This window comes from Anguilla rostrata, chromosome 7, assembly GCF_018555375.3.
Source record: "Anguilla rostrata isolate EN2019 chromosome 7, ASM1855537v3, whole genome shotgun sequence".
NCBI classification, from domain to species: domain Eukaryota; kingdom Metazoa; phylum Chordata; class Actinopteri; order Anguilliformes; family Anguillidae; genus Anguilla; species Anguilla rostrata.
The window spans coordinates 55,395,281-55,418,067 of NC_057939.1; the positions used below are offsets into that span (position 1 = coordinate 55,395,281).

The following is a 22,787-nucleotide window of genomic DNA, read 5'->3' on the forward strand; positions in this document are numbered from 1 at the left end:
ACACACACACACACACACTCTCTCTCTCACACTCACACACACTCCACACACACACCCCACACACTCTTCTCTCTCTCACACACCCTCTCACCACACACACACACACACACACACTCTCACACACACTCCAGGTTGAGTTATTGTTTTTTCCCTGCACTGAGGTCCCACCACGGCCCTGCTCCGGTGCCCGGGACCGTCAGCGCGCGGCGCTCTCTCTCCCGCTCTCTCGCGCTCGCTCCCAGGCCACTTCCTGTCTGGGCGCGCGCAGTAAAACCGGTGATGAATTGCGTTAATTCATCTCTGCTTCATATCTCCTTCTGTTTTCTCTCTCTCTCTCTCTCTCTCTTTTAAACAGTGGCCTTTAATGAAATAAGCAGTGCGACTCTCGGGTGAGGGTCACTCAAGTGTCTTCCTCGCCTCCAATTATCAGCAAATGAGGGGTCCGGCGGCCGGTGAGTAATGGCGGCCTGAGACACAGGCCCGGCGTCTTTCTGTGCCACTGAAGAGCCGGGACCTGCGATGGTAATTGCCCGGCTGTATTGATTTAATTGCCTGGTTATATTTGTGGAATCCTAATTATTGACTGGAGGTGAGTTTAATGGAGCAGCCTTTATGAACAGGGGGAAATGACTGCTTCTGCCATCGCCCGTAATGAACTGCATCATATCTCCTTAGATCATTTTTCAAACTATTCCACCCTGACAGCACAATAACATTTAAAAAGTCATTGACTCCTTATTTTTTATGACTGCTGCAGCTTGTTTTAGCGGGGCGGCGGGTGAGCGCGGCTACAGGTCGGCCTGTAATGTCTGCCTGTTATTGGGCTCCGGGGAGAGATTTCTCCCGCACAGCCTCAAATGGTTCCACCTAGTGTCTTTAAAAATAAGAACACCTCGATTGCTTACAGAGTTTGGGTCGTATTCCCCCCACCCCCCACTCCCCCCACTCCCCACTCCCCACCCCCACCCCTCATCGGTGAAATACGCCTTTGTTTTGTTGCCGTAGCGATTTAGGTGGCTCATAATCCTCTCTTTTAATACTAATGAAGAGGAGGAGGAGGAAGACGCTTCCGGCCACGGTGGGTTGATAAGGACGGACAGAAGACACATCAGTGACTGAAAGGGACAGGATCCGATTGGCCGACGTCAGCGCGGGATCCAGACCGGGAAACACACATATATACATTATAATATAGACATCATAGCCACTGGGTCGCTGGCATGATGCAACACTCCAACACCTGTGGGTAGAACTTTAGTTTTAAATATTCAGTCATTATATCTGAATATTTTTGTAATAATTAAGCTTTGAAATTATCCGTTTTTATTACAACTATATGAACTTTATATATATATATAATTCCTGTCAGTTCTCCCTTTTGTCTTTTCTTATGAAATTTTCATAGTGCTCAATGGCCAAAATATTCTTAGTATGCATGTTTCAACAGCAATTAATTTTTTTTCGGTGCGCACGTGCATTCACTATTTTCTATTTATTATTTTGCCATTTTGGACCTCTTTGACTCCCATAGTATTGAAATGACAAATTTTTATTATTATAATTTATCCAGGCCCGTTGCAATAAATAATCTATTTTTAAGGGAACCCTGGTGGCGAATGCTGCTGTCCTACCTGCACCCACTCAGGAAGCCCTGCAGGTAAGGTCTGTGTTCTCCCCGTGAGCCGATTAATATTTTACACCCTACAGGACGGCTGGCTGCCATTAAAATGCCAACACATTTTCTCTGTTTCACATGGCACAGCACTACACACAACATCGACGTGTTTGGCTACATATTAAAAGTCATATTTGTGGTATTTGATTTGTCTTGACCAAAGTTTACTGTTGTTATTCTCATTGACACCTGTCAATCTTCTCTCATTGTTTTCTCTTCTCTTATCGTGTCCTATTGAGTCACAACGCTGTCAGGAAAATGGTTTGTGTGGATGTATTTCATACTCGATTTCCTCTCAGAAAACTGCAGAAGAAACGTCATTTAAATGACCTGGAAGAGTAGAGATACAATTCTTTGCAGTAGGACTGTTTACAATATGCATGAAATTGGCAGAAGGGCAACAGCCTCCCTTCCCCCCAGAAGGAGAAAAAGAAGAACAGAAAGAAGAAGGTTATTTATCCTAAATCTGTATTAATTACACTCCTCACAGTCCCTCAGATTTAGGGTTGGAATAAAGTGAATGTCGTTTAGCTCCATACAGCATATTTAAAGTGAATATTACATTATATTATGCTTTTGCTACTGTAGGGTTTCTTAGCATGTGTGGCACTTGCACTTGCTGAATCTTTTTGATGTTTTGTTTCTGTATTGTTATTGTAGCGCCCCTGTTCTCTTTGCTAAGAGGTACCATGAACATAACTGGTCATAAAAAGTTAATCCATGCATGTGGTTATTATCCTTAGACAAATACTAACAGAAAAAGGACCACTGCTTGTAGTGTTTTTTTCCCCCTGTTTAATCGTAGGTGTATTTAGGTCAGATCTAACAGTGCAGGTTGCCCAGACCTTATGATAGAAACAACATTAAAAAAACACACATTTTAATTACTGAATCTACGGCCCCAAGTGGCTAATTCCCTTTCATATAAGTCCCCTGTGGGCTGAAGGGGAGCAGAGAAAGCATTGGTGCTGTATAATTACTGCGCAGAAGAATAGATGGGTGCTTTGGTAATTCTCACCTGAATGCGACACATTCATTATTTTATAATAAAATGCAGACTTAAGTAGGTCTGAGGTGTTTTTTTGTTGTTGTTGTTGTTATCCTCGTTTGGTACCTTTGATTTCAAACAAAAGTGAGAAAGATCAAAGATCAGCGGAGTTTCGTCTGTGATCATAAAAGCTGCGGCTCTCCGGTTTCGGACGGACAGCCCTAAACTCCGCAGAAACGAAAGCAGGAGAGAGAAGGAATAATAGATAAGAGGACAGATTCAGCCGCGGCACACGCCCTTCAGCGATGGGACGGTTAGCGCTTACACTCCAGCGCTGTAGCGCAATTCCCACAAATAGCATTCCATCAGTGTTTTCATTGTTATGGCAACCCTGGACAATACTGCTATCTTTTTTTATTTTTTGACCTTAGCAATATGCAACCTTGACACTACTGATTAGATACAGATTCCATATGTGGGTTTTTTTTTCTTCTTTTTAATGTGCAACTATGCTCTCCAATCAAAACTGGAGAAAAGTCACATTTTGCTTGTACATGTATACCATGAATACTGGCTGCTCAGGCTAAAGAACACTAAAATGATCTCCTGTATCTTGTGTTCTTTGGTCAAGGTTTCATTCTTAAGTGAATAATAGAGGTGAGCGCACAGACAGCAGAGGTACTGTGTGTTTCTGATGTTGTTTATTGTGTATCCCCCCCCCCCCAGTGCACTCTCTCAACTGCTCCTTTTCCCATTTACACAGTGCTGCTCAATCCAAAGACAGCGAATCCACTGTCCACACAGCTTTGAGTTCAGAAGACATCAGCGGTTACTTCACCTGCGTTTCTGTAGAGGATTGCCAGCTCCAATCCGGCTCTAGAGCAGACAAAGCTCAAGATGTGGCCTGCTAGTATTATAGAAGCCTGTCCTTCTCTTGTGGAAAATCCAACGGACAAGACGCTGAATAGCTGGACACACCGAGTGACGGGCGCACGGCGCGGCGGATGAAAAGGTGAATGAGTCGCACGAACAAGCGCGGCGCCGGAGTGGACCTCGCCACGCTGCCTAACAGCCAATCACGAGCCCGGCAGAGGAGGGCTTAAGCCTGGCATTAAAGATTCAGGCAACCTCTTAGCACCCGATTCCTATCCTGTATAAATGAAAACATGATCTGCGCCTTCACACGAATGATCCTCGTTCCGAGCTCGTTAGCCATGTGACTCTCGGCGGGCCCCGGGCTTGGTCCGCACCGCCACGCCGGTTTCTCCACGTCTGTATTTCTCATAAATTGGACCCCGGGACGGCGTCGTTACCCCCGCCCGCGGAACGGGGCGATCGATACGTTTAGAGGGAGCGCGGGCTCCGCGGTGGCGTTTACTCGCAGTGGGCGGGGTCTTTTACCGGGGAACGGCGGCGCCTTTAGGATCGCCCGAGGGCGCGTAACTTTAGCGCCATTAAAGCGGACTGTTAAACACCTTTACCTCGCGCAGCGCGGCTCCCCCTTCCCAGGAGCCACCGGTCGGAACGCGCCGATGACGGGGAACGCGGGCGAGCGGGGGCGAGGAACACACGCTGCGCTCTGATCAGTGGGTTTGGAGGGGTTTGGAGGAACGGCCGCTGCCACGCCCAGGTGAGACGACAGGTGAGTCCTTCAGCTTCACACACCTGTGAGAGACAAAGAGCCAGAGAGCCGAGGCGTGCCATCGCAGAGAGGACCTCAGGACCGCCACGCCGTAGAGCCTTCACCGCGGCGGCCTCCAGCTGTTCGGCACCAGAGATGATTGGATGATTGAACACCGCCACCAGTATGATGTCAATATTCTCAGCATTCGGTTTCTTTTTTTATATACTTAACTTAATTAGGTTTGAGGTCCCTGTCCAATCATGTTTAGTGTTCATCAAAGTGAAATGAGGTTTTGATTCACGTACTGTAAAATAGAATGAGCCACCATCTGTTCCTACCCATCGTACTGAAATGCCAAGTTTGAACACAAAGCATCAGCACCTGCCTTCGCAGAATCGCTCCATCCTAAGATACAGGTCTCTAATTTCTCCTTAATTATGTGCATTTAATTTGGCGTGTAGTTCTCCGACGGCACGCAGATTTCTGCGCTGTCTAAGCGTGCGTTTCCAGCGCCGCCCGGCAGTCCTGGGGACAGCGCCGCCTTTTTACTTATTCAGCGGGAGACCCCGTTCCTAAGAGCCTGAGCACGCGGGCCCGCGGGGGGGAGGGGCGCTTCCTTAATGAAGGAGACGCGCCACCCGCCTTTCCGCTCGGGCTAGCAGCGGGGAAATAGGGACCGCGGCGCAGAATGGCGGTTGGGGGGGGGGGGCTCCCCGCGATCGATCAGCTAGCGGACTGACGCGCGCTCCGCCGCAAGCGCAGCGCATTGTTCACGCGACCGGCGGCCCGTGAAGCGCTCCCCCCCCGTTAATCTGCCCCCCGTCAGATTTCCGCCCGGGCCGCGTTTCTGAACACGCCAGAGGTAATTATGGGGCCCCGACCAGAATTATTACTGAAAGGAGAGTCCGTTCACACACAGACACCGCGCGTGCGAACACAGATACCGCACGTATGAACACAGAAACAGACTGAGGAGTCAACCAATGAACGAACCTAACCTAGCCACATTTGCCTGAGTGTCATATCAATGGGTTAATAAAATTATGACTATTTGGCATAATCATAATGCATAAACCTACCAATTATGTTGTAACAAGAGTGAACCTGTAATATATTTTTTTTCTTCTTTTAAATGTTTTCTCTGTGATAGACAGATAGGGAAGCACACGAGCCCACACGGACAGATAGAGAACCAGTTTTCCTTTGTAGCAAGAGGACTAATCCCCTAAATGAGCTTTCAGCTTTCAGCATTCTGAAAGACCGCAGATGTATTTGTCCACGCGTCCGCGCGTGATTTGTGCGACCGCCTCAGCTGGTTGCCATGGCGCACATTCCCACACACTCCGGCGGAAAAGTGAAACTGGCGAGTCAGCGAGTCGGCCGGCCCTCCACCCGTCCTGCAGCGGCACCCAAACTGGAACGAGGAGGTTTCTTAATATCACGCGCTCCTCCCGGTCCTCTTTAAGAGGGGATGGAGACATGAATAACACCCTCACACCGCGATGTAATGTCCTTCTTTGCCAAGTCAGTGGCATCAGCATAAATTTCTGGGTGACATTCCAAATGACTCCCTCAACACCCCCCCCTTCCCCAAGCCCTTAAAGGCATGCAAAGTATTCTCATGCTGTACAGACTTCATGAATTATTCAGCCTGGACAAGTGGACAGAAAGCATAGGAGTCTTCCTTTTCTTGCCCTCGTAAACAAAACATACACCCTCTTTTTTCTGCATTTTTTTTTTTTTGAGAGCCACAAGAATTTAAAAATAAATAATGTAACAGGGCTGATTGGCTCAAGGCGGCCATTTTGTCTGGAACTTTCCGGCGTTGCGTTTGAGGGCGCAAGGCTCGCCTCGGACAGAACCGGAACGCGCCGGTGTTCTTTAGCCCGCTGTCTAAAGTCCAGAGCCCACTTTCTGATTGCTTTGTTTTTTTTGTGTTTTTTTCCGCCCTGCAGATCCCCTCTTGCTAAGCTCCTGACGGGGCCCGTGCTCCTGAAGATGAAGGAAAGTGCTGACAGAGGAGCTGGCCTCACAGCGAAAGAAGTCAGCGAAAACGTCGGACCGGAGGCGGCTCGCTGCTCCGGTAAAAAACCTCCACGTCCCCCTCAGAGCGGGCCTCCAAATCGCTCGGCAGGGTTTTAATTTGGAGCTGGCGGACTATCAATATTTGTTAGAAACCCCCCCCCCCTCACGTTCACAGAAAAGGGGGTCTCTGAACACGCTTTTGTTTTTGTTGTAACAGCAGCATTTGTCCCGAACTCCGCGAGCCTTCAGCGCTTTGCTAAGTTACTGACACTCGTGCACAGACCCTGATTGTGCAGGAAAACTTATTTATTTATTTCACACTTTCTTTAATGCATTTCTCTTTTCAAAGAGACTTGTCAAATCACAGGGGCGTACCCAAGAGGGTATGTTCCTCTCTGCTGGCAGAGTTAAATACATAACGAAGACTTGATTTCAAAATTGCTGTTCACTTCAAACTGCCCAAGGTCCACATGCATCACATTCAGACGGCTCCTCAGGTGCACTCCTGCTTTACAGGTAAGCCAACAGAAAACGTTGGGTAAATGAGGAACAGACAGGAGTCACCACACCTGTGTAGTTTAGCCGTTAATGAAGGACGTCGCATTCACAGGTTCAGATAAGAAAACACCTGACAGTCTCTGCTGCCTCTGATTCTGACTCTGCCAGGCTATGACATGAGACCTCAGTGACTTTGAAGGAAAAGTGATTACTTAAGCACTTTTGGCAGGAGCTTCAAAGACCAAGTCAGCTCTGTTTTGGGTACTGATGCTTCACGAGCAGTGCTGTCTGAGACAGCTTGTCATGAGCAGACAGGAGCAAATGCTCCAGGACTGCCATGTTTGGGCATCAATAATACATCTGAAGGACAAAGACAAAAAGCGGGCAAGTTGACCACAAATTTAAACTTGGGGTGAGAGCAGCCATGGGTACCAACAGCCTATTAAGCGAGTTTGCACTGGTATCTTATGGTGATGTCATCTCAGAGAGATCTAGGTGATCTATAGACTTTGGATTTATGGGGAAAACTGAATATTGCTTTAAATTGATGCTGGATGTGTGGCTTTGGGATATTTTCTAAAAGATTTTCATATTTAGAATTTCTGTGATTCACTTGTGGGCTGTGAAATTAACTGTACTTAATGTGCAAATGCAGCCTGACAGAATAGAACTACTGAACATAAGAAAGCGTTTGGAACTCTGCCACAGTAGAAACACATAAACATCAAAGTTGAATGCTCAGGTGAAATGTCTGAAAAATAAAAACCCAGCATACTGGATTTCAACAAGAAGTTATTGATATCCTTTATAACCCTGGTAAAATTAAAGGTATTCTGTCTGTGTGCGTAGATGTTGCACTTGGCAGAAACACCAATGCAGACACAGATATGGACATCTCCGATCGTTCAGACTCAAAAATACCTGTCATAGAACGTCTTGTATTGTTGCTGCGTCGCAATGACAGGTGTTTACGCATGCACTGGGTCACCCTGATCAATGAGTAAAAAAATTAATCCAAAGAAAACTTCCTTCAGTAATAGTGGCATGAATTCTGCACACGCCAAAGCAGAACAGATGCCATCCCTCAAAGCGAGGTGGAGGCACCCAGGTCTCCAGCAGGAAGACGATAACCATGGCGAAGACTGACCGCCAAGCAGCTCACTGTTCACAAAGGCTTTTCATTCCCCCCCATTAACACTTTAAAGTGTGAGATCACAAATATGTGGTTAGAATGTTCTCAGCTGAACATTCTAATGCCGATGAAACAATCGCTACTGGAGTTCTAGAACGCTGGCTTAGAATTTTTGAAGAAAAAAAAAAACACTTCAAAAGAACCTCTTCAAAGGGCTAACGTCCAGGTTCTCCAGTGTTCTCATGAGGAGGGCGGGACCCCAGGTGTTCTCCAGTCAGGAGGCGCGATTTCGGAAACGCTGTGCAGGGGGCGGTGCCGACAACGGCAGGCAAAAAAAACCCGTCAGACCGTCAGGTGAAGATCCACGACGGCCTGACTGGGTCAGGTAAGAGAGCCAGAGGTCAGGCTCCATGCTGCCCAGCCCTACAGTCGCCTCCGACCGCCCATTTCCTGCACCTGCATCTGGAAACAAAGAGAGGCTCCCACCAGCAGTGAGCGCGCTCAGTAACCACGCTACCGTCCCATAGCTCTCTATCGCCATCTATCTGCGAGGCGCCAATTACACCAGCGCACTGATGCTATCTGCTGCACCTTACATAAGATAAAACCACTATAGGAGACTTGCCGAAGTGACACATGCAAGAACGCAATGCTTTATATCTACCAGGTCGTTCGGTCGAGGCTGAGCTTACAACTGTTGTTAGCAAACGGTGGATTTTGTGACACTTGTTTGGTCGTCATGTTGAGAGATGACACCAACAGATTCCAAATGCACATTACACACATATAATCAACTCTAGACCTTTTTGTTAGCTTGTGTGTGCTTGAACTAATAATGCAAATACACACAGATGGCCAAGAAACAGCTGAGCCGCCAACTGTCCAATTACTTTTGCTGCCCTAAAATGGGGGGGGGGGGGGCTACTATAAAAAGGGCTGTCATTCCTACAGGAATCACCTAAAATTGTTATAAATACCCTCAAATTAAAGCTGACAGAAACCACACCATAGCATTATTTCAGATCCAATGTGCTGGAGAACAGAGCCAAGACAGCAAAAAAGGCCCCAATACTTTTGAATTTAACTGTATACAGCATTACACTTTTGTGTACAAATCTGTACATTTTTGTTGATATATGTACTGCTTTAATGTAATTCATTTTCATTTGCACATGCCACATAAGATAAATCTAAAATAGTGGACTTACTTATGCAACACGCAGCAGAAAACGTAATTGTTCTGATGTATTTGCACCTACATGTCTCTCTAAGCCACTTTTATTCTCTGAAAGGGAAATTAAAACTACAGAAAGGAACATCATTAATTCTGAACACTGATAGGTCCCCCATCTCAGCTACTTAGCCAATCAAAACTTGCATTACTTTGCACACACTTGTCATGTGATCCCCTTGAGCCAACTGCAGACATTAACACTGTTTCAAGTTGAACGCACAGATAATTACTGTCAAGCGGGGAAGGCCACATCAAAGATGCTCTGCTTCACTTTAAAGATACTACACTCACCCCGACTCCTGTTTTCTGTCCTAGAAAATAATAAGGCTAAGGTGAGGCCAATTTTGAAGTGGATCACTGAATATTCATGAGAAACAGCCCTGTGGGCAGGTACAAAGACATGGTTAGAATATACTAAGTTTTCATACTAAGTAATTATACTTTATTTTTTGTAATCAAATCTAGATTTTTTTTTTTCAGGATTCATTTACGTATTGGCATTGCTACCATATGAAATAATGTGATATTTATTGCACAGTGCAGAAGTTTGATGAATGGGGGATGACAGTTAGCCCCATCTGTGCTAATAACACGGTGATTAATAATGAACCACGTGTTATTTTTCTTTACCGTAACATAAGCATGACTTTGTTTCTTGTTTAAAGATGGCTCTTTATGAACTTTTTTAATTGGCCAGTTAAGATGTACTAAATCCGCTCCATATATTCCTTGTTTCGTACCTGTAAAATGTTTGACGAGACGGCTTCGTGTTTCTCAGGTGTCCTGTGTTGTCCTTCTGTGCTAATCAGGCATTGCTTTTTTCTTTTCTTTGTTTCTTTTCCCTTCTTTTTGTCTTTCTCTCGTTCTCTCTCTTTTTAATGTACAATTAACAACCTTATGTACAATTATCCATTCAGGAATTAACAAGAATAATTCAACTTTTTTTTTTTAATCTCATCAAATTTATGCTAATGATGTCGTTTTCCTTTATCTTTTTATAATAAAGGATTAGCCCAGGACGGTGTCTCCAGCAACTCTGGGACCAATTTATCCAGGATACAGGAGAAGCAAGCCCTGGTGGTTAATTACCATTAATTAACATAGTTTGCATCTTTTCTTCCTTGAATACCCAGGAGCGAGCTATTGTCAATATTTGTCCCATATAAATTTGCAGTTTCTAGTCACTGTCCTCAAGCACAATGGAGCTAATGACAAACATTAATAACTCAGAGGCTGGTTCTCAGCGGGGGAAACAGGGAGGGCAGCAAGCCTTCACAATTTGCATCGACTGCTTTCTTTTTCACACGTTTTTTTTTTTTTTTGGGGGGGGGGGGGGGGAGGGTTTGAGCGTGTAGTCGACACATTTGCCACCCACGCCATGTGATTGACACTTTGGGTGTTTATGTGACATATTCAAATGAGCGATTCCCAGAGGTTTAATTAACCTGGCCTTAGGCTGTGCTTTAGTAACGATGTTAAAAGATACCGGGGAAACACTTCAAATCCACAGTGATGGCAAACATAATTCCACATGCTGTATAGGAATGGAGAATGAGACTAATCTACTTCTCTTTTTTTTCTTTTTTTCAGCTCTCTCATTAAAGAGGTCTCTGCTGAGGACCGCTTTGATCAGGAGTTCCAAATGCAAAGTTCTCGCTCGTCTTTTATTTCTTGAGACGGGATGAACGCAGTGCCATTCTTTTTATCCACCTGTCCCAGTTTCTGCGGGTTCCTTTCGGGGGTGCGGGGCGGGGGGGGTGGAGGGGGGGCGAGGTCAGGAGTTTACGGCGAGGACGATCAATGGGGAGGGGGCCCCGGGCGCCTGCGCGCGGACTGGAAATGAAGGCCGAGTACAAAGAGAGAGAGCGAGGATCAGCGCTGGGGGGGGCCACTCCCTGCAACCCGGCTGCCATCAGGAGCTGCCGGGGGGGGTGGAGAGGGGGGTGGGGGGCTTAGAGGAGAACAGCCTGAGAGAGCTCCACACCTCCCGCTCACCGGGCCCCATACCATCACTGTCCACAACAAGCCGGTCCTGCCCCACCACCCAACCCCCCCCCCCCCACACGCACACTCAAACGGGCCACGTTTCCCTCAAGCCAAAATGCTGACTGCCTTAAAAACTAGCTGGATTAACACATGGACCCTCAATATACATTTATCGCCTTCAGTTGTCAAAGAGATCAAAAGGCAACTGTCCTATTTCGGGGGGGGGGGGGTTGCCTTGTGAACTGGCATTTCCTTTCTGCACTGTTGTTCGTCTGAAGTTATTAAATTTTCATAAGATCATAAGATCAAAATGGAGTTTTTAGCGGTTTAGCGAAACCAAAGCAGGAAACAGGACACCTGCTGCCTGCAAGTAGATGCAAGCAGGTCATAATCAGGTGCTTTTATTTTTAATTGTGCAAACATAAATATTAAAGCACCGCCTTCTCAACACATGAGAACGAACCGCCAGACCAGCTTGAAAAACCACAGACGAGCCAGTCAGACAGATCACATGCAACTCATTTTCCAATCTGGACGCCATTGCAGTCTCAGTAATTCTCCAGAAATTACTTGTGACCATTTCTGTCGCAGTGATCAAGACACACGGAAAAGTTTCAGCAATGCAATATAAGAGGCATTCCAGGTCAGTTTAATTATGAGCGAGTCTTGGCTTCATGCCCCTAAGAGTAAGGTTTTCAGCCTCTTCATTAAAATGCAAAGGCCCAGGATTAAACCATACATCTACAGGCTGTGTGTGTCTGGGTTAAAAAGGTAAAATATAAGCTTAGTAAGTTACCTTGGATGAGTGCGTTTGCCGGACAGTTAAATAACATAATGTCATGCAGTGCGTTATACAGGATGCCGATGTGTTGCAGCGGGTGATCGCACCCGTGTGCGAGGGGCCCGTGCGTTTTTTTTTTTTTTTGTTGTTTGTTTTTTTTCCTCCCCACTATTTCGGAATCCCCGTGTGGCAGACGGTGTACTTGTCTCGTGCTTTCTGGAATTATTCATAATTAATGCTGCTGGAGCGGCAGTGTAAACCTTGCTTAAGGAGCCATACCTTCCCGCTCTCATTACGGGGCCTGAAGTTATTGTTCGGCGAGGGGCAAATTACCTCCTGAGGAGCAGCACACCTCGGGTAACGGCGGTAAAATATTCATCCCTCTCAGCGCGAGGCGAGGCCCCGACAACAAAGGGAGGCTTTGTTTGCATAAGACTGGAGCTCCGCCCGCTCGCCGCGCGGACCCCGGGACAGACCGCCAGCGCCCCGCCAACACGGGTCGGGCCGGCGCATCACTGGGACCAATTACAGCTGCAGGTACATTAGCATGTTTGAGTGGGTACGGGGGTCTGGGGAGGGGGCCGAGCAAGCCGCTAACGCACGCCAGGCACAGCGGCCAGGCTGCCCTCACACACACACACACACACACACACACACACACACACACACACACACTCATACACACACACACACACACACACACACACACACACACACACCACACACACACACACACACCACACACACACACACACACACACACACCACCACACCAGCACCCAGGCGCCTCACACAACACACACACACACACACACAACAACAGCGGCAGCTGCCTAACACACAACACACACACACACACATGCCACAGGCTGCCCCTACCACTCATACACAAGGCACACACACACACACACACACACACTCATGATACAAACACATGCATTCACTCTCTCTCACACATACACACACACACACACAAAAGTCTCCCCATTCCTCACCAGCAGCTGGACTCAGAGCAGCGCTAACTGAAAGCACAGCACAGTTTAAACAGGCAAACGCAGAACTAAGCCATGGAGTCACTTAATGAGAGTACTTCCCTGGACTTGCAGGTACTTAATCAAACTTACAGGCCATCTGCTGGGCGTGAAACAACGCTGCATCTGCACAGTCGATTGGTTGAGGTCTCAACTTCAATTTCCTCTGAATAAGTTTACTATAAACAGAATAAAGATGCATTATATCTTTCTTCCGTTTTATCATTTTACACTTCTGAAATTTTCAAATAGGCAGTTCATATCCTCACATAGGCATACAGTTGCTTGTTTGTGAAACAAGCTATATAAATAAATTTTGATTCGATTTGATTGGATTGGATTTAGGTGAATTTCTTCTCCCTGTTCACTTGGATGCAGCTGCCGTTGGTGAACTGGACAGCGGCACGATCTTGAAGAGCGACCGGTCTGCACACTCTGCGGCAGCAGCAGCTTCAACTACACACCCGATCAGGCTTCTTCCATTGTGCTGCTTTCTGGAATTGACCACGGGTTTTAGTGGCAAGCTGCCACCACCAGATGCCGCCAATGAGTAAGAGTCAAGATCCTGGAAACCACGGAAAGCTAACAATATAAAGACGAAATTAAACAAATGAACTTGCTATAGACAAAGAGAATGTACTACCATAGAATCACTTTCCAACAATTTGACAATTGTCGTACAACTTAAAATAATGAGAAGAAATTTACATCAACACTATTGTATGTACCAGTTGATTGATAAAATTATTGTAAACTGCTGTTTGCACATACTCGCCACTAGATGGCAGGCCAAACTTGTATTTATTTATCATCACACATTTTTCCTATTTTTATTTGATGCTTTCACGTAATGGAGTATTTTTGCCGCACAGTGGCAGTAGTGGCACATACATGGTTTTCTTCCTCTGCCAATAGTAAAAAATAAAATAAAATTGGCTTACACCACGTTAAAAATACCACGACTGACATGATTAATTAGAAATGTAGGTGCACTCGCCAATTATGCACTCGCATAACGAACTGTAAAGTTATATAATAAATTCATAGATTATAATAAATCATGACGTAGTCTAATAGTACGAGCAAATAGCTACGTATGTGAAATTGGGTTCTTTTCCTATCGTGTTTTCCAGTGTAAGCCTATCAATAAATCAATGGCCCATTAAATTCATCAATCTATTTATTTAATCAGACTTTTTTTTTTTTTTTTTTTTTTTTTTTTTAAACTTAACGTGTTTTAGTAGCATGGTTCCCCAACAAATTTCTGCCTATCAATGAACAAAGCAAGGCACGTTCCGTACATTCTCAGTATAACAATGACAGTTTCTACTTTCTTCAAAGAAGCAAATTAAAATTTGTATTCAACCATCGATGTATCTAAATATCCGTTACATGCTGGATTTGTCTATGCTTTTGAAAGCAGCTCGCGCATATCTTAGGTCGCTGTCCGTGGTGCTGACATGGGTAGGTCCTCATCACGTTACATTGCTCCTTGCGAAGAAGACGGACTACTAGTTGTTATGGTCCGTTTCTTTTTATGTCAGTATTAGTAAAGGGCAATAAAAAATTCATTTTTTGTCGGATAAGTGTACATTAATCTTGTACCAGTGACAGCCATCATAGCAGGGACCATCGTTCAAGTTGTTCAGGCGCTTCTTGGAGAATCAGATTGAGATTTGTAGGAGAACGAAATGCTCGCACAGAAGCCATTAGCGTACTGCCTGATCCTCGGGCTTCTTATAGTGCCCATGTGGACCACTTACATATTACCGAACAGCACACATTAAATACGTAATATTCATGTATAATACGTTGTGGTTCACTGGTAGTGTTATTTGTGACGGCAGCCCGGAGAGGCTGGTCAGCCATTGCTACTGTTCCTTTAAGGGACTGGTTATGGCGCCGGGCGACGTCACTGACGTGTCGACATTACAATAGAACGACATTCAATAACCTGATCATACCATAAGACAGAACCAGAGCCTTGTGGTTCCAAGTAATTGAGAGCGTCGGAAAGCCTCTCTCGATAAAAAAAAAAAAAAAACAATAGGTAGTGGTCGCATACAAATACACACAGTAGCTGGCTTTTTCCCCAAAGTAAACTGGTTAATCAGAAACCATGTCTGTCGCAGGACTGAAGAAACAATTCCACAAAGCGACTCAGGTAAGAGCGCGCGGTTGTCTATTTCTTGCCATGTCCGCGGAGACCGTGTAGCCCGTGTTCGTCAAACGCCTGTTTATGCAATCGTCAAAATTACGTCCAGTTCAAATATTTTAAATGAACGAATTTGTGCAGATTTTTTTTCTCCCGTGGGATTTGCATCTCAGAAATTTCAGCATTTTCGCATCCTAATGGTTAATGTGGATTAGCTCAAAACAAATGTTCTCCCTCCCCCTCCTGGTATATCTCTGACTAATCGTGTATCAATTAGCAATACATGACTGTGTATTTTTCATTTACGGTTTCCACCGAATGACTAAATAGGCCACACGACACACTATTTACAGTACCGTATTTTGGTGAGAAGCCCGTCTTTACAATTTTACTCAGTGGAACGCTGTATGAAATGCATTTGGTGTACATATTCATACAATGTCGTCACGCTTTTGTTTCTGTTGACTGGACAGACAGGAAAATTAAGACTACCCTTCAGACGACATTCCGTGGCAATAATAATAGCAGAGAGGTGTCCGGTGTTTGCACGTGCAGTGTCCAAACCTAGCGGTTTCTATATCGCCGCTTTTGTGCCGTCGCTTCAGATTTTTCGAGCTGCACGTTGATTAAAGTTTTGTTAAGAACGTTTTTCGCAATTAACGAATCGCTTCGTGACTGATGTCCTCCCACTATGCTGCCCCCACCCCCACGAATGCATTGTAAACTGTAAATATGCAGGTCTGAAATCCTTTTCAGGATCACAATTTTTTGATTCTCACAGCGTTCAAATTTTGACTCATTTGGGTTTTCTTTTGTCTTTGGAACCCCAATTGCCACAAGAGGAATATATTTATATTGATTGATTATCAAACACTACACCGCTAACACTAAATACCATTACAACAAGGGCCTCAGATATAATATTATTATCATTTGAAGGGTAGCTGTGTTTGTTCTTCTGGTGGCTAGTCTATAATAAAATTAAAAGGAATTAATATAAGAATTTCCCAAAAAGCCAGTTAGGAAGTCCAAACACCCATATTACCCAGTACCAATAAAAAAAAAAAAATTACAGCAACGAGACGGTTTGTAGGATTAAAATAGCAATATGAATCAACCACAGGCGTAGCGCCAATAATAGCCACAGAGCGGTGACGTAGCATTCTGTGGTACATTATTCAGGATCCCGTCAGAGGTCGGGCGAGAGAGCACGGATAGCGCCATACCAATAAACTATCCAGTTACGAGATAAATAAGATGTCTACTGCACTGAACATAAAGGGCTGCTGAATATTATTATGCATACAATCAGTGTAATTGGCAACAAATGCATCTAATACTTAGGCCTACCTATAAGGATTTTATTTAAAAACATGCGGTTATTTAATAAGCACAAGATCCATATGTGTATGGGATCAAAAACGTGTCATGGTAACATTTTCAGTTCGTAGATGCATTTTATCAGACGCGAACATATCGTATCTCCGAGTTATCTCAAAGGGGAACTAGCTCTGCAGATGAACATTTCAAAAAGTTCAGATTATAAAGCAGAACATCGTATAAGGAGGTTAAAACTGAGAACTGAGATGCACGTGCACACCCACACACGTACTCGCACAAACACGTATGCTCCACACACATTCACACTCTCACCAAAACACACACATACACCCACAAGCAGGTGCAATTAAGTGGTATTACAACCATGTGGCACGTTTGTACTGCCTTAAAGATTATCTCCAGATTATCTACAGAGGCTGGCTGCTGGCAGTCGCTGCCTAGCTGACAGGGAGCGGAGAGTTTAAAGCTTTACGCGGCATCGCAGTCCGCGCCAAACAGCACGGCACGCGGCACAGTGGCCGTCTGTCCTCAGAGGCCGCACTTCCTGAGCCTCCCGCCAGGAAACTGGGACATGCTGCTCTTTGATTGTCCTTCCGCTCGTCTGTACTACAGAATCGGCAGCTCACTGTAGCCCAGATGGTGGAGATTTGCGAAATGGAAGACTACGAATTCTCTTTGGTTTATTTCAGAACACGGATACACATGAGCGACATATCTTCTAAGTGCATTTATAAATGTATTAATTTATTTATTCATTGCAGTTAAGATGTTCTGTTTTTCATCTGAAAATACACAATAATGTGACAATTTGTTAACTTCTGATTCATTGTTGTTTTCTGTGGAATCTTTTTGCAGCTGTTTGCACCATTGAATGTATTCAGTTGACAGAAACCAGGTCCTGGGTATTAGAATCGCAATATTGGTCTGGTCACTGGGGCAGACGGCCTCAATGTGTGGGGATGGCTGTGTGTGTGAGGTGTAGTTTCTCTGCAGTTTCTCCAGACTGTAGAGGGATGAGTGTGGGTGTGTTTATGAGCTGTAGTTTCTCTGCAGTTTCTCCTGTCTGTAGAGGGGATGAGTGTGCATGTGTTTAGTAGATGTAGGGTCCTTTCGTTTCCCCTGTCTGTAGAGGGGATGAGTGTGCATGTGTTTAGTAGATGTAGTCTCTCTGCAGTTTCCCCTGTCTGTAGAGGGGATGAGTGTGCATGTGTTTAGTAATAACCAGCTGTATAAATGTATAGTTACAGTATGCATAAATGCCTGCGGTGTAATTTACTGTGGATGAGGGGTGTCAGCTAAACAAGTTCATTATGTAAATGATGTAATAACAACATCAAGTGTCAAACAAACACTCTATGGCACTGGAGTCAAATGAGCGCTTTGGTAATTACAGAACACAAATTAAAAAGCCTCAGTAGATTATTCAGCCTGGTTCACAATGAAGGCTTTGCCTGCGTTGAATTTTACAAGAAAGGTAGTCAGTCTTGCTGCGTCACTGAGAGACGCTTCCATTCAAAATAACAATCATCATCATCATCAACAATAATAATTCAGTACAACCCCACATCACACCTGTGAAAGACGGTGCTTGATTTAACCGATTCTGACCATTGTCACTAGTGTACTAAAAAACTTGACGGGCATGATGGGATTGAAGCCCGATGAGCAGGAAGTCCCCCGGGCCTCAGAGGGGAGGGGACAACATGGCCGCCGGCTCCAGCTGCTGGCGCTGACCATCAACAGAGGCCAGTGGGGGGGCCCCAAAACCAGGCCTCGGACAGCATGTGTGCCCTGTGTGTGTGTGTGTGTGTCGCACTGAGGTCAGACCAGCCCCGCGATGCTCGCTGCCTCTGATAGGCCACGCTGCTGAGACATCACTAACGGTCCTAACACTGTGGTCGTTCAGGGTAGACAAACATGTCCACAGGGGCAAAAAATGGCCTGTAGATGAAATGAGGATGAAATATTTATGAAACGGCTGAGTCAACACTGTGCATCAACCACGTCCTCCGTCACTTCAGAGGGCTGGCATGTAGTGTGGAAAACTGCATTTGCAATGAAACTCCACATTTTCAGTTGCTGGAAAAGATCGGGATGTTACATATGATGTGGGATGGTCTTCATCAGAGAAGTGAGCGACAGACAGGTGGAGGAGTGTCTTATCAGTCAGGCCAGAGAGACGGAGCGTTTAGTCACAGACGATCAGCGTGACGGGGAGTTCACGTTGTGATTTAGATTGCACTGTCCTGCGTGAATGTGCAGAGTCGTGCTAAAGCGGGTTGAAGTGGGTTGACCTCAGCCAGGGGGTGTGGCCTGGTTTAAACCCAGAGTCCATCCGCCCCCCAGGTTCCCCGACACAGCGAGAGGAGCACAGTGACGCTACGATCCCGCTGGTGAGCACAACCATCTCCAGAAAGACCCGCAGAGATGATCGAGTGCCCGAGGGAGTGTCATTTCTACGCCTCCAGACCATATCCCATAAGGCACTGCTGCAGGTCACGCCTGTCGCTAGCCCAGCTAGGCTACGCTGCTTCTCATTTCTGTGATCCATGGCGCAGAGATGGAGATGCAGCCCTCGAACGCGCAGCAGATTTATTCACGCTTAAATTTAGAGAGCCAAAGCGGGCCATGACAGCTGAACTTTAGAAGACCAAGCAGAGCAGAATTGTGAAGATAACATGGTCCCGGGCACTAACTCAATTCCACAGGCAACCCTGTCGCATTTCAGCGTGGATCTGGCTTACTTAGGCCTTTTAGAACATGTGCACACAAAATCTGGGCTTACTTTTTACAGACTTTCTTCAATAACATAACTTGTATTACAAGCCATATTTGTAAAGCATAATTGCTATTGGACTAGTTATTTGTAGTTTTTTATGTTCAGTGACGTGCAATGAATATTACTGGCATTACAATTCAGATCCATCAAATATCATTTCTATGTTCAGGTCTACATCTGCATACACAATGACAGCACAAGTTGTGACAGGCTAGTAAGTTATATCTATGCATAATTTATGAACGTGCCTACCGCGCGTTCACATGCACACTACATCTTGTTCAAACATGGTTTAATAAGTTGCGCATCGAAACGGTTTGCATAATTCAAAAAAGAGAGGAAGAATCTCAGCCCCCAGGAAGACATAAGCCTGTTTGAGGAACCAGTACTACGCACGACTTCCCACTTCTGGCTGCGTTTTGTTTTGGTTGGCGGATCTACGGCGGTCTGAAAGGAGCTGAGCGTTCGGTCCGCCGCGCCGCGGTCCTTACGGGTTTATCGACCGTTACCCGCTCGGCCGATGCGTGCGTTTGGCGGAGGGGGTTTGCCGGGCTTGGATCCGCGAGGCGTTATTACACCTCTCAGCGTTCTAGAACCATTTAATTCCCGTTCATTACCGGCAATTTTCCGAGTTCTTGGCGGACTGCGGCGAGACAGCTGGGGCTCTGGAAAGCCGGTCGTACTTCCCTTTGTTCAGAGAGCAGGATAAAGGTTTTTTTTTGCGGGGTGTGGCGAGGGGACACGATGTGCTTTTCGCAAAAGGCTGTGCAGAGAAAGAGGCTTCAATAGGAGGTCAGCGGGAAAACAAAATGAAACGCATTCATCTTTCTGCAGATATTATTACAATACTCCAGGACTCTCTCTATCTGCTCAGCTAAAGCAGGTGAATTTCTGACAGTTGTTCCCATTGGTGCAGAGCTACCCATTGAGCTGAGACTACATTCCTGCCCCAGGCACTGAAGCAATCAGCTGGCAGCTCTTTGAGGAGCCAGTATGCTCAATGTGTTCAGCAGCAGAGGTCAGAGGTCAAACTCAAGTCCCCTGCTGCATGGTGGGAGAGTGAGTCATAAGTGCTGCAGTATGAGGGAAATACACAGTTTTTATGGGATTTAAAATGACTGGGGAGACGCGAACGCTGTGCCCGGGGGAACACAGCCTGGGCTGAACATCTGCCAAGTTGCTGGAGCTCCACGCTTCATAAAATTCATAAATGGATTTTATCCATTATCTGCTCCACAAATGTTGTGGCATGTCACACACACACACACACACACACACACAATACCACATTATCATGCCTCTGCTTTTTATACTATTATATAGTATAGGCTCTATTACACTTTTCAGTCCAACATTGGACTGTGGGATGGGTTCCCCTGGATTTCAGTTCATTGGCCAATAGAGACATAATAGGCCAAGTCACAGCCTATCATAACAGCCCACAGCCATGATGGCATTTATCAGTATTGCGAAAACCTTTCAGAAACCACCCTACAAGTGTAACCTTATTCTAAAGAGCGCTGCCCATCTTTTCTTTTCTCCCTCCAGGGACTGGTTTGGTGAAAAAAAATAAATACAAAAAAAAAGAAAAGAGGTTTCTTCCTGGTAAATGCCACAGTGTAATTATGAACCTCGGGGGGGTGAGGGGGGGGCAGGGGGCTGGGAGAGCGCTCTGTTATTAGCTCATCAGGAAGAGCGGAGTTCGGTTTGAGTCCCGCCCACGAACCGTGGGAAAGCAAAACGGAAAATTCAATAACCGTCTTTCCAGCGCTGCTCGTATTTTTAGCGCCTCGCAGCTGTCCCTGCAACGTCAGGGTCAGTTTCCCATCATGCACCCCTGCAGCCAATGGCCATCTCTGCAGGGGGGCACTGGTTCGAGTGGGGACAGTGTGAGGCAGAGTCATCTCGGGTAAAGAACGCAGAAGGCACGCGGATAGCGGCGGTTTCGTACGCTTCGGTTGCGCGCTGCTAACATCGCCGGTGTGTTGTCATCGCTCGTTTGGCCGTCCTCTCACGGGTCCCGCTCGTGACCCGAATCGCAGAATCAGACTCAGTTCCGACCTCGCCCACAGGATTCACCCGTTTGTTCTGCGGTATTTCCAGTTTAAGGGTAACGTCTTGCTAGCACACACTTGCAGCGTTTGGAGGATAACAAGGAAACCAACAGCGCAAAAATGAACAGTACTGTGGACGTTTGGAAAGTACTTTTTCCACACAGTCCTGTAATGCATCCGTCCACAGGAAGCAGGACTTTCCCTAAGGGTCAGATGTATTTACTGTACAGGTGGAAAGTCCAGGGGTCAGAAAGTAAAAGTCCTGCCATGTGTTTCTTCTACCTCAGACAACGAATTACACTTAGTTCTACCTCTTGATTAACTGTGCCAATTAGCAAATCCAGATGATTGGGACAAAGTAGTGGGGAGGACTTTCGCTCTCAGAACCAGTCTAGTTTTCACCTCTGGTGAGCTGGCAGCCTCCTCATACTGCACGGCTGACCAGCTATGGGTTCCACAGAATTGGAATTTTCCATCACTGAAGGTGAAGTGGGGCTGTGTGTGTAAGTGTCTGTGTGTGTGTGTGTGTGTGTGTCTGTGCGTGCGTGTATGTGTGTGTGTGTGTGCATGTGTATTTGCGTGCATGTGTGTGTGCGTGCGCGTGTGTATGTGTGCGCGTGTGTATGTGTGAGTGTGTGTATGTGTGAGTGCATGCGTGTGTATTTGCGTGCATGTGTGTGCGTGCGTATGTGTGATTGTATATGTGAGTGTGATCTGTTCTAGTGTAAGTGTATGTGTGTGTGCATGCATGTGAGTGTGATCTGTACTGGCTCTGCAGAGCAGCTCTGCAGTAGATGGGGTAGGAGGAGGTGCTGGGATGAATAATGCATCCACACCCAAACGCCCGGATCCTCTGCACCTCTCATATTTTATTCATCCCCCCCCTGCACTGCACGTTTGGGTGCCTTCCAGTCCGGGGGGTACAGACTAGCACACTGCAGAGGGGCGTGCCACGGACCCCTGCCCCCACCCGAACCCCGGCAGGGAGGGGCCCCGCCTCGCACACAGAGGGGGTCCCCCTGAGTGATCAGGGCTCAATCGGGGGCCAAACCCCCCCCTCCCCCACAGTGACCTCCAGTGGAGTACCTGCCCTTCTTAGGTTTCTGCCAGCCAGACTACCCCAGAGCCGGTTGAGCTCAGGCCGTACAGAGATCCGTTACCGTTTAGGGCTGCAGTGCCAGGGGTGGCTCCTGCTGCTTTACTGCAGCCTTGCCCCAGCTCAAACACAGGGAGCCAGCCCAGCCCAGCCCGGCCCTGCAATGTGCTGTCACACACTGCAGAGAGAAAGCGGTTTTATTCAGCATTTACGTTTTCTTCCACGCGCAGTGCCATTTCAATCTCACACATCCACAGCGCGAGTTCCAATCATCTCCCCCCTCAGAACGAGCGGCTCGGTGAGTGCGAGCGCCCGCCCTCGTCTTTAAAGGGTCGAGGTTTCGCATCCTGACCAGGGTGAGCCAGACAGGGCTAAAGACGCTGCCCGT

General features: G+C 46.4%; 1 protein-coding gene and 1 long non-coding RNA gene across 3 annotated transcripts in view; one reads left to right on the forward strand and one right to left on the reverse strand.

Annotated features, from left to right (window-relative positions):
* LOC135260109 (uncharacterized) overlaps window positions 1-22,787 on the reverse strand; it is a 65,166-nt gene that overhangs the window by 34,191 nt on the left and 8,188 nt on the right. The window lies entirely within an intron of this gene.
* Window positions 14,907-22,787, forward strand: part of LOC135260106 (endophilin-A1-like) — a 32,991-nt gene continuing 25,110 nt past the window's right edge. For both annotated transcript variants that reach the window (XR_010331471.1, XM_064345291.1), the window contains exon 1: window positions 14,907-15,138. Coding sequence is in view for 1 of the 2 variants with exons in the window: in XM_064345291.1 (XP_064201361.1) it covers window positions 15,094-15,138 (45 nt within the window). In the remaining variant the exon portion in view is untranslated. The remainder of the gene's footprint in view (window positions 15,139-22,787) is intronic.